The sequence below is a fragment of the Diaporthe citri genome (assembly GCF_014595645.1).
Source record: "Diaporthe citri strain NFHF-8-4 chromosome Unknown scaffold_11, whole genome shotgun sequence".
NCBI classification, from domain to species: Eukaryota; Fungi; Ascomycota; class Sordariomycetes; order Diaporthales; family Diaporthaceae; genus Diaporthe; species Diaporthe citri.
Window position 1 is genome coordinate 444,419 of NW_025064856.1, and position 17,566 is coordinate 461,984.

General features: G+C 34.0%; 4 protein-coding genes across 4 annotated transcripts; 3 read left to right on the forward strand and 1 right to left on the reverse strand.

The window, feature by feature from the left end:
• Nucleotides 1-273: 273 nt before the first annotated feature.
• On the forward strand, nucleotides 274-1,215 carry INS49_003910 (uncharacterized protein; the record flags this gene model as incomplete). Its single annotated transcript, XM_043164700.1, has 2 exons — nucleotides 274-440; nucleotides 678-1,215. 2 exons carry the CDS (start codon nucleotides 274-276, stop codon nucleotides 1,213-1,215), a joined length of 705 nt encoding a protein of 234 aa, XP_043018350.1.
• Nucleotides 1,216-2,371: 1,156 nt separating this feature from the next.
• INS49_003911 (uncharacterized protein) lies at nucleotides 2,372-3,175 on the reverse strand (the record flags this gene model as incomplete). Its single annotated transcript, XM_043164701.1, has 2 exons — nucleotides 2,372-2,452; nucleotides 2,546-3,175. 2 exons carry the CDS (start codon nucleotides 3,173-3,175, stop codon nucleotides 2,372-2,374), a joined length of 711 nt encoding a protein of 236 aa, XP_043018351.1.
• Nucleotides 3,176-4,305: 1,130 nt separating this feature from the next.
• INS49_003912 (uncharacterized protein) lies at nucleotides 4,306-6,362 on the forward strand (the record flags this gene model as incomplete). The annotated part of the gene is made up of 4 exons (XM_043164702.1): nucleotides 4,306-4,449; nucleotides 4,505-4,790; nucleotides 4,851-6,291; nucleotides 6,347-6,362. 4 exons carry the CDS (start codon nucleotides 4,306-4,308, stop codon nucleotides 6,360-6,362), a joined length of 1,887 nt encoding a protein of 628 aa, XP_043018352.1.
• Nucleotides 6,363-7,367: 1,005 nt separating this feature from the next.
• On the forward strand, nucleotides 7,368-7,678 carry INS49_003913 (uncharacterized protein; the record flags this gene model as incomplete). The annotated part of the gene is made up of 2 exons (XM_043164703.1): nucleotides 7,368-7,431; nucleotides 7,488-7,678. 2 exons carry the CDS (start codon nucleotides 7,368-7,370, stop codon nucleotides 7,676-7,678), a joined length of 255 nt encoding a protein of 84 aa, XP_043018353.1.
• Nucleotides 7,679-17,566: the final 9,888 nt, after the last annotated feature.

A 17,566-nucleotide genomic window follows, 5' to 3' on the forward strand; every position in this document is an offset into this window, starting at 1 on the left:
GTCCCTTGTCGCGTCTCGTCGGCCTAGACGCGCTAATTGGCCCGAGCGGTTGCTGACTTCTTCCGTTGACCGGACGCTAGTCCATTTTGGATCTTAGCGTATCACACACCAGGAAGGAGTCAGACTCCTCTGACCCGGGCGCGCAAGTTCAATCTTTGATGGTGGGGCAGCCCAAGGCAAGAGAGACAACGACAACTGGACTTTTGAACCTCACCCGAGCTACACATACCTTGTCCTCACCTCCCAGCACCACCCGACACACCGTTGCCCACCATGAGCAACACCGAGGACCCCCAGGAGAGGCCGCAAGACATTAACCAGATCATCAATGGTCTGGAGCGGTACAACCCAGAGGCCGTCGGCCCCCTCGAGAACTACCTCCAGCAGCAATGCGAGCAGCGGTTTTGCGACGGCAATGCGAACAGGGTACTGCTGAAGCTGTACGTTCACCATGACTCCTCCACCATCTCATCTGTGCTGCCTGTGTATTATGACGATCCAAATTAAATCACGTTTCCTATTACCTGACTGTCCTGCGGTCCACGCGACTGCGGCGCCTGAAGTCACCTTCAACTATATCTGATCACTCTACACCTGGCACACTTACGACCGCCTCGACGGACACACAGCTATAACTCAGGGTATACTGATGGCTAACCCACTGTCCACCCGGCCAGGTACCAGCTGAACCCAGACCGCATTAAGGATGAGGTCATCACAAACATCCTCGTCAAGGCAATGACCGCCTTCCCGTCACCACAGTTCAACCTCGCCCTGCACCTCCTCGCCCCTTCATCCCTCGCCCCCGGCACCGAGCTGTCCGAGGCCGTCACCAAGCTCCGAGCCCTCAACGCACACCTCCAGGGCGCATCCTTCAGCCGCTTCTGGGCCACCCTCGACTCGGACGACCTGTATGCCGATCTGACCACCGACATCGACGGTTTCGAGGACACCATCCGCGTCCACATCGCCCAGATTGTCAGCGAAGCCTTTAGGGAAGTGCAGATCGACATTCTGGAGGGTTGGCTCGGCCTGGAGGGTAAGGACGCCGTCCAGAAGTATGTCACCGACACATGCGGCTGGAAGGTCGAGGGCGACAAGGTGCTCGTCCCCAAGAACGCCGACAACGAGGCCAAGAAGGCAGAGATCAGGGAGGACGTCAACGTGGACATGTTCGCACGGATCATCCGGAGGTCATGGGAGGAAGTTGCCTAAACGTCCCGCAATGAGTGGACGACCAGGGGAGAGCCCGAGCCCAGATGGGCGAGAAAGAGGTGGGCTTTCGGACCGTGGCATGGTTGCATTTAGCACATTGGCGTTAGGGACGGTGGGATACTCTCGGGCCCGAATATGGCCTGATCGATCGATGACTTGGTAGCCGGGCGTTCGCCGAGCTGAGGAATAAAAAAGTCTATAATTGCCTCCATCCATCTCTTGCAGCCTCGCGTTGCACATATACCATTTGCCCATCAGGATATACCCATACCGGCCAAGACCTACAACAACATCACGCCGCCTGTCCCCGGCAGGGTTGGATTTTCAGTCTCCCACCAAGTTCAACGAGAGCCCCTGGATGTCCGTGTGTCATCCCGCCATGAGAACCAGACACGTCTGATCTAGTCTCAAGTGGCTGTCACTTGCTTCCGTCGTGACCACAGACCGTGATCGCATGGACTGAACGGACCTGTTCCTACACGCTCGGACAAGAAGTGGAGAGTGACAAGTCCATCAGCTACCGTCATCGTCGAACGACCTACCCAGCCTCAAGTTGATTGCCCTTCTGTCAAAGGCTTGATGGCTTACCAGACCTGTCAGCTCAATGATGATCTCTTGGCACGCAGTGTAAACTTCGGTTCGCTTGCAAGGCTAGCGGGTGTGCACAATGCAAATACTTAGGTAGACGAGGGCTTCTTAATCCATCTTTATTGCACCTGCCGCTCATTTACGGGCATCGACACAACGTGTCTTGGATGAACACAGAGTATGCTGACCCGCAAGTGTGGCTGTTTGGCAAACAAAGACTTCAAGACCGTGAAGTACCCACTCCATCAACTAACATGGTTTACGGACTGGGACTCAAGGAATGAAGCCACTAAACACTGGTCCCAGCTGGCCTAGACGGTATTTCCGTAACGAGCATTCACACAGCTCATCATGTTCAAAAGGTAACAAATGCTGCATGGCTTTCGACGGCTGCTTTGACTATATACGAGTGTAAAGAAGTAAATACAGGAGAATTCGGGCCAATGGCCAAGTGCCTCGTGTCTCAATCCGAGGAAGACTCATCTTTCTCCTCGGCCTGGGCAAGTTGAGAATCTAGCAGGTGAAGACATCAGGGCCGGGGACGATGTATGATGTGACAGGCGGAGTACTATGAATTCATGTCAGCAGTTTCCAATAGTGAGGTGTTGGGGTCACATACAATGTTGATTTTGACACCGGGGTCAGTTCCCTGTTAATCGACTGTCAGCTCACACACAATGACCCGGGAAAAAAAGAAGAAAAGGCGTCGGAAGGGGGTGGGAGCTCAACAACAGTCACTCACCTTGTAAGCACCAGGGAAGCTGACGGTGTTAGAAGGCGTCTTGGCCCCCGTGCCGCCAACGACGTTGACCTGGGCACACTCTGTGTAGAACTGAGCTCCAGGGTAGTTGCCAGCGCCATGCAGGGCGATCATCTCGGCGCGGAGGAGGTACTGGCCGGGAGCAATGCACTCGGGGATCTTGATCTGGTGCTTGCCCTGGCCGTTAATGACCTTCTCGGTTCCCCAGATTCCGTTGCTAAGGCCGTCCTGTTGAATCTTGAACCAGCCGCCGCCGACGCCAGTGTCGGTCGTCGCGTCCGACACCTTCTTGAGGTAGGCGAGCGTCGGGCCCTTGTGCGAGATGTCCATGACGTCGGCTGGGCCCGAGCCAGTCGTGCTGAGCGTGTAGCGCCAGACTGCGGTGACTGTGGAGCCGGCCTGGACGGTAATGACCTTAGAGGTCGGGGTCGTTGGGTTTGGGGGCCCGTTGCAGGCTATCGAGTTGGAGGTCACATCCTCGATCGGGCCGTTGTACGAGGGCACGCGGACGCCGTTGCCTACGCCCTGGTTTGTGCCGCCGACTTCGAGGGAGGAGAAAATAGTGTGGGCGCTTGCCAGCGAGGCAGTGAGGATGGGAATGAGAACTTTCATTGCGGTTGATTTTTTGTAAGTCAAAATTGAAAAAGATGATTAGATCGAATTCTGAAGAGAAAGTGAGAATGCTGTGCTTGCTCGCTAATGTATTGTGAGGGGGTCTCTTCGAAATGGGAATTTTTCAACAGCTTTATATGGACTTCAAGAGTCATTTGCAATCTACTCAGATGCCAGCTGACTGCAATTAGTCTCACTGTCACGGAGTCTCGAGCCGTGGGAGCGACGAGGTTGTGTGTTTGGGCCTGTGCCCAGGAGCCAAGACTGGCAGGACGGCGAGACATCAGCCGTGATGTTTATGGAAATCCATTGGTAGCCCAATATTGAAATGTTTCAACGCCAACGAACTCGCCGTCGAACTCAAGTCTCGAGTCCAGTCTCAATGCCTTGATTCTCGTTGACATAAAGCAGACAACCAAACTCACGTTAATCATAGAAAGTTTGTGTTCCTTTCAGTATCAGGCTATATCTGAAAACCCTAAATTAATATATCGTATTGGGAAGAGATGGCGTTTTATCTCAAATCACTGACGGCACAGCGACTTCACACCTTGAGCTTGATAATCGAGGCACTTTTACTTCCACAAGCTCGCTAAATTCCCTGAGTCTGACGATTAAGACAATGCAAGGGCAGCATTATGATAGGACTTGGACGTGGTGATTCTATTTCCGGCTTGGGATTTCCTGTCAGCCACTAGACACATCACCCTGTGGCGCTTGACTGTAGTGGTCTAGCTAGCATGGTCGGAGGGCAGGTTCGGCTCTGCTGCCGAGTCTTGGCTACCTCCGGCTCCCGAAATGTATGAATTCGGCACTAGCGTCCGGAGTTGGTCACTGGGTAAGCTCGTGAGCTGAACGCAAACACCTTGGCATTGTAACTCTTATGTTGTTTACATAAGCGCGCAGAGGCGGTGCTATCCGGCAGTGTAACAGGACGTGAATGATGTATACCAAGCGCCGAAGAAGGAAGGTCAAATGGTACGAGAGCGGGGACTATCGCGTTGAAGATAATGGAACTGTCGGCGTCGTGAATTATCTCGGGGCTGCGGAGGTGGTGTTTGTTGCTTCTCTCTTGCAAACATTTCGTTGGCTCTGTGTTTCTCATCGCTGCAGATGAGCTTGATTGCAAGATGCTGCCTTTTCCGTCTCTGTGGGCTTTCGCCTGTGTAGCTGCTCTGATCAAGCCGTCCTTAGGTCAATTTCCTCCGGCACCCGAGGGAGTGACGGTACTTAATTCGAAGTTCAATGAGAACATCACGATTAGCTACAAAGAGGTGTGCCCCAAGACTTGCCTTCAACGTTGAGACGAGATGAGACTAACAAACCAAGCCCGGACTCTGCGAAACAACCGAGGGCGTGAAGTCGTACGCCGGATACATTCATCTCCCTCCCGGAACCCTCGAGGGCGTGGGCCAAGAGCAGGACTATGCCATCAACACGTTCTTCTGGTTCTTCGAAGCCAAGAATGATCCTGAGAATGCCCCTCTCTCAATTTGGTTGAACGGCGGCCCCGGCAGCTCTTCGATGCCTGGTATCTTCAACGAGAATGGTCCCTGCTACATCAATGAGGATTCCAATTCTACGACCCTCAGAGACTGGTCATGGAATGACAATGGTAGCTACCCACACCATGACCTAACCTGTTGCCCCTGGACCTTGACTCACACATAAATAGTCAACATGCTGTACATTGATCAGCCTGTTCAAGTCGGGTTCTCATACGACTCCCTGCGGAATGTCACCAGGGACTTGTTTGCCGGAGTACAAACTCTGAACGCTTCCGATCCAATACCGGAACAAAATGCCACGTTCCAGACAGGCACGTATGCGAGTGGCGACCGCAATACGACAAGCTGGGGTAGCCGAAACGCCGCCATCGCCCTGTGGCATTTCTCCCAGGTATGGTTCCAAGAGTTCCCTGGCTACCACCCCAACGACGACCGAATCAGCATTGCCACGCAGTCTTATGGTGGCCGCTATGGGCCGGCCTTTGCAGCCTACTTCCAGGAACAGAACGAGAAGATTGAGAATGGTACCTGGGACGGCACCGATGGGGAGAAGTACATCTTGGACCTGGACACGCTGCTCATCGTCAACGGCTGCATCGATCGTCGAGTCCAATGGCCTTCATACCCCGAGATGGCCTTCAATAACACATATGGAATCGAGACAGTCAACGAGACGGTCTATGAAGGAATGGTGGACGCATTTTACCGTGAGGGCGGTTGCCGAGACCGGATCGACGCCTGTCGTGAGATCTCAGCCATCTATGACCCAGATAACATCGGCATCAACGCAACTGTCAACGATATTTGCGAGGATGCTGAGACGTATTGCACGAACAACGTTCGAGACCCATACCTTGAGATCTCTGGTCGCGACTACTACGATGTTACCCAGATTGACCCAACACTATTCCCGCCGCCGTTTACCCCAGGCTATCTCAACCAGGAGTGGGTTCAATCGGCCCTCGGCGTCCCGTTGAATTTCAGCGGTAGCTCGTCCGCATCTTCGTCGGCATTCCGCGACATCGGTGACTATCCTCGTCCAGGCTGGATCGAGGACATTGCGTATCTGCTAGAGAACGGAATCAAGGTCTCACTTGTATACGGCGATCGAGACTTCGCATGCAATTGGATTGGCGGCGAGCAAGTATCCCTCGCCATCCCATGGGAAGAACAAGACAACTTCGCTGCATCAGGCTACCAGCCCCTCGTGACCAACAGCAGCTACGAGGGCGGCCAGGTGAGACAGTACGGCAACCTGTCGTTCATCAGGGTATACCAGGCCGGCCACGCCACTCCTTCCTATCAGCCTGAGTCCGCCTACCGTATCTTTAACCGGGCTCTTTCCAACCGCGACATTGCAACCGGCGAGATCGATACCGCGACAAATACTACATATGGTACTGTAGGTCCGGCAGACACCTTTGGAATCAAGAATGAGGTGCCCCCTCAGTACGAAGACTTCTGTTATGTGCTTGACCCAAGCACGTGTACAGAGGAGCAGGTTGCGGCTCTGCGTGACGGCACTGCTGTCATCGAGAACTATATTATGACCGAGCCAGCTTATACCACTGACTCGATTCGTGGTGTCAAGGTTATGGCACGAGAAATGTGAGTTTCCCTCGATCTTGGTTTCGAGATAATCACTATATTGACTATCATGCAGAATTGATGGGCAGTAGATGAGGGCGTGTGACAAGATCTACTTATATACAAACAAATACTGTAAACAGCTCTGGGGTATGTGCTTTTGCTCACGCCAGTCACTACTATCACTGCGAACGTCATTTTGACAAGAATGAACATGGGAACGCCAAAGGTTCTTGACGGAAGACGATGGGTGCAATAGTGCTCCTCCTTCCCAACTTGGATATCTTGCTCTTCTAGTTAACGTATCTCTTGTCATTTTCCTATCATGTCCTTGCTCAGCCGCAACAGACAACGGGTCCAGATGTGAAAGATGCAAAGTCAAACCGCTCGACCATCGCCAAGTCCGTCACCGGGGCGCCTCAAAGTGTGCTTAATCAAACGGCGACATGTGTATACATTGGTCGCTGATTATTCACCGTCCGTCGCACGACTTTCATTCGTGTCTTCGGTGCTCACACCGCATCCTCCGAAGCGGCGAGCTTTGCAGCGGAATTTCTTTTTTATGCCGCACTTTCAGCTACGCCACAAAGCGCCTCAGGTCGACGGGAATACCATTTTGTGAGACCAGTCTCGGCTGAAGACAGCGGTTTCCGCTTTTCTGCATGAAGGGTGGCCGATTATTCGCTCCGGAGACTGGCAGATATGCAGACCCAATCAAGCGAAGCCCTGTAGGTGACGCAAATCTCGTCTCGCTCTACTTTTGCTGCCAACCACAGTGACACCCTACGTGCAGCTAGAACCCGGCCGAAGTGAGAGTACAGTCCACCGCGAATTGGGCTCCCATACAAGCATATGATGCGTTCAATTCGGGCGGGTTAACTCACCTGGGAGAGATTGTCTTCTGTAGGGGTTATAAGTGGCCTTTGGGCCTTCAGTTGAGTGGAATATTGTCCTCACGCAAAGCCCCATTCTAAATCAAATTCCTAGATAATCTTCTCACACCACTGTTGCACTATTCTGCCGCTATTGCATCAAGTCATCCTTCGAGTGCTTCGAACCGAGGGCCTTCAATTGTGCCGGAGTCGAAGCCTCAGCCGATGGCTCCTCCATGCTGGGACATGGAAACTGTGATCAAGGAAGAGTTGGAACTCTTCGTTAGCCGTGAGTTTGATTTGAAGGTGAATCATACTACCACTCAGCAACTGATCTTGTTCAAGTGAGAAACAAGCACGAGAAGGCAAGCCCTGCTAGTTCCCCTCCAGACACACCGTTCACGGATGTAGAATGCGGCCGCTGGGAAGATGCTCCCAACTCGAAATGTCACGCATCGTTTGGCGATCAGGGAACGACCGCAACTGTCGGCGCCTTCGGACAATTGATCCAGTTCAGTGATCACCTCGATGCGTGAAGGTCTGGCATGTTCTGCGCGGACCACACGAGCGTGCCGGAGCCGTACTGCGTGAAAGACAGAACAAGTAAGCTTCACGAACTGTTACAGCAGCCATTCCACTGTGGCCTGGCACTTAGAGATGAGCCATTGTCTATGCTCAGTTCATCTGAATATTCATCAAACTTCAGCGAAATGTTTCCGGGTGGTAACCCATGCTACGGTCTCAGGTTGCCAGGTCTTGTCCTGAGGCCCGGCATACAACCAAGTTTCAAGTGGATCCACTGGAGATGGCCATGCTATGAATATTCTCCAGGCCAGTTTGAAAACGCTCCAGGACTGAAATTGACGATACAGTGGATGGTTCGCAACGGAACTCTCCTGTAACGATGCGTCTTCGAGAACCATGGCGCAGATGATATTCATATGAATTTGGACTTCGGAAAATCCATGGTGATCAGAGACTTGGACCACCTCGAACCTCATTACAGTTTCAACCAAGACAAATACGGTCATCATGACAGCAGGCCAGGACCAGGCGGCTACAGTTGGGTCTGTGTACATAAGTTCAACTCGAAACACAACCTCGCCTCCTTTACCGTACATGAGCAAAGCCATGAGCATGAATCTCAAGAACCGCTCCAGGATAACCAACCTCTCATCGTTGAACCAGAAACGCCTGCTTACTCAAGATCGAAGCGAGCCGGGAAGAAGTCATACGGAATATCTGCCATTTCCTGTGTCACTATGGATGGACGGATGCAGGAGTTCGAAGACAGCATCACTCCGCAGAGCTGGCCCGTGGTCGTGGAGACCTCGCGGTCATCAGAAAAACCTCTTGAGGTAACGGTAGCATACGCAATGAGGTTTCTCGAAGCCCCGATAACTGATTGGAAAGCCCATTTGATTCGACAGGAAGATATGAGAGTCGATCAGTTTCTTCGAGAAGACCAACCAGGCCGATCAATATCCTTTTGCAATCCCGAGCCATCCAAGGGAACCACACCGAGTAGTGAGCAGACAGGGCAGCCACCACAAAATCACCTGGAATTTGCGGCTCGCCAACATCTTGAGCATATACTCTCGGTTTGCGCTGTTAATGTGGGACCATACACACATGGCACCACCGATATCAGTATTTCGCCGGCTCTATGTTAGGGATCTTCATGCAGGAAAAGGGATTGGCTTGGAAAAGAACCTCCGGCACTTATTCATTTTGGAAAATAATGCAGCTTTTTTAATGCTTAAGAGCATTATAAGAGCTGCTCCCTTTATAAAAAGAGGGAACCTTAAGAATAAAGAAAGAAAGAAAGGGAAGAATTAAGTTTAATTATATTTTATTTTTTAAATAAATTATTTAAGCATTTTTTATATATTACTTATATATTATATATTCTTAATTACTTTACTTATATTTAATTACTTTTATAATTTAAATTTTTAAATTTTATTAAGGAAATAAATTAATTAAAATATTAATATAATATTATTTTAATAATATTATAATTTATAATATAATATTATAATATTTAAATAAAATAAGCTTAATACTTTTATTATTAAATTAAAAATTTAATTTATTATTAATTTTAATATTTAATTTTTATTAATTTAATTTTTAAAATTAAATATATTACTTTTTATTAAAAATAATATTATGCCTTTATACTTTTATTATTAAATTAAAAATTTAATTTATTATTAATTTATAATTTAATCTTTATTAATTTAATTTTTAAAATTAAATATATTACTTTTTATTAAAAATAATATTATGTTTTTATACTTAAGCATTAAAAAAAATATTAATAAAATAATTATTTATAGCCTTACTTTTAAATATTAAAAATAAAAATTAAATTAATAATTAAAAAAAAAGATTAAGTAATATCTTTATATTAAATATATAAAGTTAATATTATTTATAAATAATAAAAATAAATTAAAAGGCTATTATATACTTAAAAGCTTTATTAAAAATTAATTTTTTATATTTTTTATAAATAAAAATATTATTTATAATATATATAAGCTATTTAATTAACTTATTAACTTGTTTTTCTTAATTTATTAAGGTTTATTTTTTTTAAAATTAAATACCTTTTTATATAATTTTTAATATTACTTTTATTTATATTATTTAAAAATTAATTAAAAAAATTAAATATATTATATATTATTTAAAAAATGCTTTTAAATAAGATTAAATTAGCTATATTACTTAATTAAAATTAATAAGCTAAAATCCTTATTTTTTACTTTTTAAAAAACTTAAAGAATTTCTTTAAAATTAATTAATTAATTTAATTATTTATATAATTATTATAATTATAAAGTATATAAGCTTTATATAAAATAAATATAAATTTATTATAAATTTTATTTAATAATATTAAGAAAATAAAATAAAGATTAATTATATTATTAATAATATTAAATAAATTGCTAATATTATTAATTATTTTTAATATAATATATATATTATTATTAACTTATAAATATAACTTTTAAATATTTAAAGTAATTTTTTTAAGCTTATTTAAAAAATAAAAGTTATTATTATTATAGCCTTATTTATTATATTTAATATAAATATAATTTAATTATAAAATAATTATAATGCCTTTAATAATTATTAAGCTTTTTATAGCTATTATTATTAATAAAGTTATATTATTTAATAATATTAATTATAATAATTAAACTTAATAAATATTATAATATTTAAAATTATATATAATAATAATATTATAATTTTAATTAGCTTAAATAACTTATTTATTACTTTTTAAGTAACTTATTATAATTATTAATAAAAGGGGCTTTATTTTAAGGTATATTTTAAATTATAAAAAAGTAATTATTATATTTATAATATAAAGAGTTATTATAATAATAATTATTTTAATTAAGTATGCTAAGTTTATTATTAAAAGGGGTATATTATAGCTAATTACTTTTAAATATTAAATATTAATAAAAAACTTTTATAAATATAATAAGTTAATATAAATATAATTTATAAATAATAATAACTTAGCTTTAATATTATTGTTTAAATTAATAATTATATAAAATATTTTTATATTTTAATAAACTTTAAAGCTAAAAAAACTTAATTAATTATAATATAATTAATATATATAAATAGCGTTATTATTTTAATAATAAGCCTTAATTAATGACTTTAAATTAAAAATTATTATTTACTTATAATAATTACTTTATCTTTATTAAATTATATACCTTTACAAGCATTACTTATATATAATATTATTGCTTTATAATAATAAATCTTTTTAATTATAATATAATTCTTAAATACCCTTAATTAAAAGCTATTAATTTTATAATTTAATTAAGTTAGTATTATTAATAATTCTTAATTTAATAAAAATAACTTAATATAAAATTAATACTTAAATAGCTTTTATATAATAAGGTATTAGCTATTATAATTACTTATTTATTATTAATAACCTTAAGTTAAAAGTTAATAAAAGCTTTAAGGGCTAAGGAAAAAATATAATTAATAAGCAGCATTTATTTAATAAATATATTAAATTTAAGAATTTTTATTTTAATAATAATATTAAAACTTTAATTAAATATTTCTTAATTAATTATAAGATTAAGCTAAAAGAAAAAGTATAGCTATTATAAGGCTTATTATATTTACTTTTAAAAGCAAAACTAAAAACGCTTAAAAGCTACTTAAATAATATATTAATATAAAAATAAATTTAATTTTTTATTAATTTTATTAATATATTTATTATATTTATGTTTAAAAAGAAAGGTAAGCTATGCCTTTATATTAATTATTATGCATTAAATTAACTTATATATAAAGATTATATATTGCTATTATTTATTATAAAAATTCTTAATTAATTAATCAAGGTATAAATTTATATTAAATTAAATATAAAAAAAGCATAATATTATCTTAAAATCTATATAAATAATAAGTAAAAAATAGCCTTTTATATAAAATATAAAAACTTTAAATATTTAATTATATTATTTAAATTAATTAATATATTAATTATATTTTAAGCTTATATTAATTATGCCTTAATAAAGTTAATTAATATTTATTATATTATTTATTTAAATAATATTTTAATTTATAGCAATAATTATAATATATATATATAATATATATATAATATATTTAAATACTTATATTAATAAAACCTTTATTTTAATATAATTAAGTATAAGTTTAAAGTAACTTAAATTAAATCTTTAAGCTTTATAATTATTTAAAAAGGAATTTTTATAAAGCATAATTAAGTTATAATTATTTTAAAATAGCTTTTTTTGCGTAATATTTATAATATTTATATATTTTTTAAATATATAGGATTTTATTAATAATTTATAAAAAAGTTTTTAAAAATCACGATGCCCTTAATTAATTGCTTAAAAGAAAGTATTTTAAGTTTTTTAATGTTTTTAATTAATATATAAGCTGCATTTAAGTATATTAAGTTACTTTTTATTATAACTTTTTTATTAAGATATTTTAATTTTATACTTTATATATAATTTAAAATTAATATATTTATAAAGGTTATTAATATAATTATTTTTTAATTATTTAAAGAATAATAATACTTTATTATTTTTTGCTTATAAAAATTAATATTATTAAAAATATATTATAAAGTAAGTAATTAAAAGTTATTTATAATTATTAATATTATTATAATTTAAAGGTATTACTTTTATTATACTTAAAAGCTAATAATAATAATTATTAATTACCTTAACCTTAAATATTAATATATAAAAAGGAACTTATTAATATAATAACTATATTAACTTAATATATTAATAGTTATAAATATAATTATTAATTATTAATTAAGAGCAAAGAATTTAATAAATAAGCTTTTAAGAAAATTAAATTATATATATATAAGAATAGCTATAAATAAGCTATATAAGTTTTATAAGTTTATTTAACTAATATATAATAACATAAATAAATATAATTATAAGATTAATTATATTAAAGAAAATTATAAAAATTATAGTAAAGTAATATAAAAGTAAAAAAATTGCATTATATTTATAATTACTTAAGATTAAAGTATGCATTTAAGCATTTTTTTATATTTAAGCAAAAAGCAAAGCATAATAATATTAAAAAAGCCGCTTAAGCAGCTTATAAGAATATATATTATAAAATTATAATAAAAGAATATATTTATATAAATTAAAGCATAACGTAAAAAGTAAAAATATAATTTAAAAGCTAAGAAAGTATAACGCTTAAAGAATAACTTGCTTTTATTTAATAAAAAGAAATATATGTTTAATAATTTGCTTATATAAATAAAATTATTATAAGTATATTATAATTATAAATTAATAAGTTATTTTAATATTAATAAATTAATAAAGCTATTTATATAAAGTTATTTTTAAAAGTTTTTTTTTTTAAAAGATATAAAGAATTTTATTAATATATATATAATATGCTAATGAATTAAAGTGCTTAAATATAAATTACTTAGCTTTTTTATTGCTTTATTAATATTAAAGCAATCTTAGCAAGAAATTTTAATAAATTTTATTATAAAATTATTATTTTTAATTAACCCTTAAAATAATAAGCTTTATAATATTATTTTAATAATTATAAATAAATTAATTAAATTCATTATTTATATTCTTATAATAATGCAACTTATAAATAATAGCCTTATTAACTTATTAATATATTATATTTTTTTTACTTATAATATATTTAATAATATTATCTTTAATTAAAAAAGCTTATTTATTAACTACTTTTAAGTAGCATTTTATATTAACTTTATAATAATGCATTACTTAAACATTATATTTTACTTTTAAATAAATAATTAAATAAAATATTAAAATTAAAACTTAAAATATTACCTTTATATATATAAAAATATTATATAAGCTAATTAAGCATAGTTATTTCTTAATACATAATTCGCATATAATAATATAATATATATAGGAATAGTATATATGGGCATTATGTATAGCATGCCCACGTAGTAAGTGCATTGCAAATAATGCATAGATTTAAAGGTGCAAGGTTTAAACTAATCTTATTAATAGCAGCTGCCAGCTAATGCTAGCCAGCTGCCAGCTAATAATTACATGCCCCACACATAAACTATCATAGCTAGCCTATAGCTAAAAAAGGGAAGGCTGCAGCTTTGCTATAACTTACTCTTTATATCATAGCCAATTTAAATATAATTAATTTACTATTAATTAATATATATTAACTTAACCAACATTAATTAATGCTTGCTTAGCAAGCATAAATAATTAGGTATTAAAGAAATAAATTTTATCCCTTAAAAGCTTATTTACTTATAATAATTCTATTAAGGGACTTTATATTAATAATAATGCTATAAGCTATTAAAAAGCCTAACCAAGCATTAAAAACCAATCCATAATAACAATACCCAATCTTTAATTATATTCATTAATATAAATCATTAATAATAATAATTATAAAAAGCCTTAGTTAAAAAGCCTTCCTTAATATACCCTTAAGTAATTATAATCTTCCTTAATTATTAAAAGCTTTCTTGCAATACCCTTAATTATTAACTAAATTAATAATAAGCTTTACTTAATCTTATTTAAATTATAGTAAACGCCTAACTTTTAAGTAAGATTAACTAGTTTATAATAAACGCTTAACTTTTAATTATATTGCTTTTACACCCTTAACCCTCTTTATAATACCCTTAAGAAGCCCTTACTTAACACTCTTAAGAAGCCCTTTTTTGCAATTAACACCCCTTAAGGCACTTACTTAACGCTTTAAGCCCTTTAACCCTTTAAAAAAACCCTTAAACACTTAATAAAGCATAAAACGCTTAAATACTTTAAAGTATTAGCAAATAATATTTCTTTTAAGCAATTTACGCACTTAATTAACATACTTAATTAAAATATTTTAAAGTATTAATAAAAAAAGCAACTCTTTTAACTAATTTAAAACCATTAAGGGAAATAATTAAGATTTATTGCAAGTTTAATTATATAAATAACTTAATTAAACCTTTAAAACATTTACCTTTTAATAATAATTAATATTTAATTAATAAATATAACCTTTCCTTTTTTTAAAACCTTTCTTATTAATGCCTTTTAATAAGATCTTAAGTATAAATTGCCTAAAAAGCTAATAAAGATTAATTTACTAAGCAATAATAGCATTTAAGCGCTATTACTTGCAAGTAAATGGTTTAAAAGCTAATTATTAGCTTATAAGCATAGCATAAAAATATCCTCTTTCCCTTTCCCTTTGCCTTATAATTAATTATTATAAGATTTACCTTAATAGCAATAACCTTTGCATTAATAATAGCCCCTTTCTTTAATAAAGAGGAAATTATTAATATAATTAAAAGCCTTAAGGGTTATTTAAGCTATAATAAAAATCTTTTTAATAAATTTTAATGCGAATTTTATAAATAAATAAGGAATACTTTTAAAAGATTAATTAAAGGCTTCTTTATAAACTTAAATAAATACTCCGTCATTATAAGGTATATATAAAATATAATTATATATTAATAATAAAAGCATTAATCGTTTTAGCTTAATTAAATAATTAAGAATTACTTTAATAACCTTAAAAAAAGTTTATAATAATAACCTTTTATTTATAATTAAAAGCATATAAATATTAAAAAAAGCTTAAGTTAATTAAAATAAAGCTAATTATTACAAAGCTAATTATTAAAAAGCTAATACTTTTTCTTTATTAATTATAACCTCTTTATTAATCAGCAATGCCCTTAGCATAAGCTTTATAGCAATAGCCTTTTCCACAATAATAACTTCTTTGCTAAAAAACATAATAATAGCAGCTATTACCAGCTTAAGCTTAATTCATTCCTTAAGCACCTTAGCTAACTTAATAATAAAAAGAAAGAAGCTATTAAAATAATAATTAATTAAAGCATAACATTTAAATACTTTAAAGCTTTAAAATGTTAGTAATTAAATAATTTAATTAAGCAATTTAAGCAATTTAAGTACTTAAAACATTTAAATATACTTATACTTAAATACTTATACTTAACTCATTAAAGTAATAGCCATAAGGTACTTAGCTCCTTATAGCCCCTTAAAAAATAAGATATTTATATTAATTAAGCAATTTAATTAGCTAAGCAATAATTTAAAGGAAAAGTATAATTTTAAAGCGTTTATATGCATATATAAAAGATTATTAATATGGGAATAGTATATATAAGCATTACGTATAATATATTTATGCAGTAAATATGCTGTAAATAATATATAGATTTAAAGGTATAAGGTTTAAATTAGTTTTATTAATAGCAGCTGCTAGCTAGCGGTTATGTGCTTTATATATAAATTATTATAGCTAGCTTATAGTTAAATAGGGAAAGGCTATAGCTTTATTGCAACTTACCTTTTATATTATAGTTAATTTAAATATAACTAGTTTGCTATTAATTAATCTACGTTAACCTAGCCAATAATATACTTAATAATAAAGATAATATTATTATTTAACTTATTTAAATTTTACTTTAAATTGCTTATAAATATTATTAAGTATTATGGGCTAGCCTTAGGTTGTTTGCCGTAAGGTGTTTAAATAAGGTTTATATTTAAAGTATAAAGGAAAAGGTTCGCTTCTTACTTGCATCCGCGCTAAAGCTTATTTTTATAGGGCTAAAGCCCATTAATTAATTATAATAAGCAAAGCTTAAATTATAATATATCCTCCTTTTTTAAGTTCTTATAGCGGGCCTTAAAGAGTAGCTATATAATAAAAATAAAGGATGCTATGGTTTAATTATAAATTAAATATTGCTTTTTACCTAGCTATTTAATTATATCTTAGCGCCTCTTAATTGCATTAAAGGCCTAGCTTATTATTTATAATTAGCATGCCCTAGCCCTTATAATTTAATATATTAACCAAAGTAAGCTAATAAAAGATAATTATTTAAGCGCAAGCTAATGGTTAAATTAATGGCATTTTTATAATTTTTTAATATAAGCTTTTTATATAAGCTTCCTTACTTAAAACCTTAAAATTATAAATTTATTATATAATTTGCAATTAATTAGTGCTTAATTATAAGTAATTTGCTTTATTAATAGGAATTTCTTAAATTTTAAGTATTTTTATAATGTTAAATTAGCTAATATATAGCTAATTTACTTTAAGCCTAAATTAACGCTAAGTTAGCATTGCTTTTAAGCCTTATCCTATAAAAAAAATTTTACGCCCCTTTAAATAAACTCTTCTTCTTTACTAGCCTTAATTAATAAAAGCTATACCCTTATTTTCTTATAATAATTAAAATAATTATACTTATAATAGCTAAGTTAACTATATATAAAATACTTAATTTTGCTTATTAAAATTATTATAATATTAATATTTATTACTTTATTATTTTAAGATTAAGTATTATTTTTTTTTATTATAGCATTAAAAACGCTTTTATATTATTATAAGGCAAAATAAAAGGCCTTAAATATATTTAATTATTTTTTATAATTAAGTTAAGCTTTTATTATAAAGATTAAGCCATTAACTATTAATAATATTTTATACTTATTTAACTAACTTTAAGTCTTTATTATATAAATTAATTAATTAAATTAAGTAAGAAATTTTATTATTTTCTTCTTATAACATTATTATAATGCAATTAAGCTAAGCTTAATATATTTTTGCTTAAAAGGGTTTTTAAACATAAGGTAAATTTTTTTTAAGAAGCTTTTTAACTATTCTTTAAATATCTTTATAAAATTAATATAAAATAAAAATTAATTATAAAAAGTTTTTAATTAATTAAATATATAAAAGAATTAAGCCCTTTTAATATTAATTACCTTTTTATT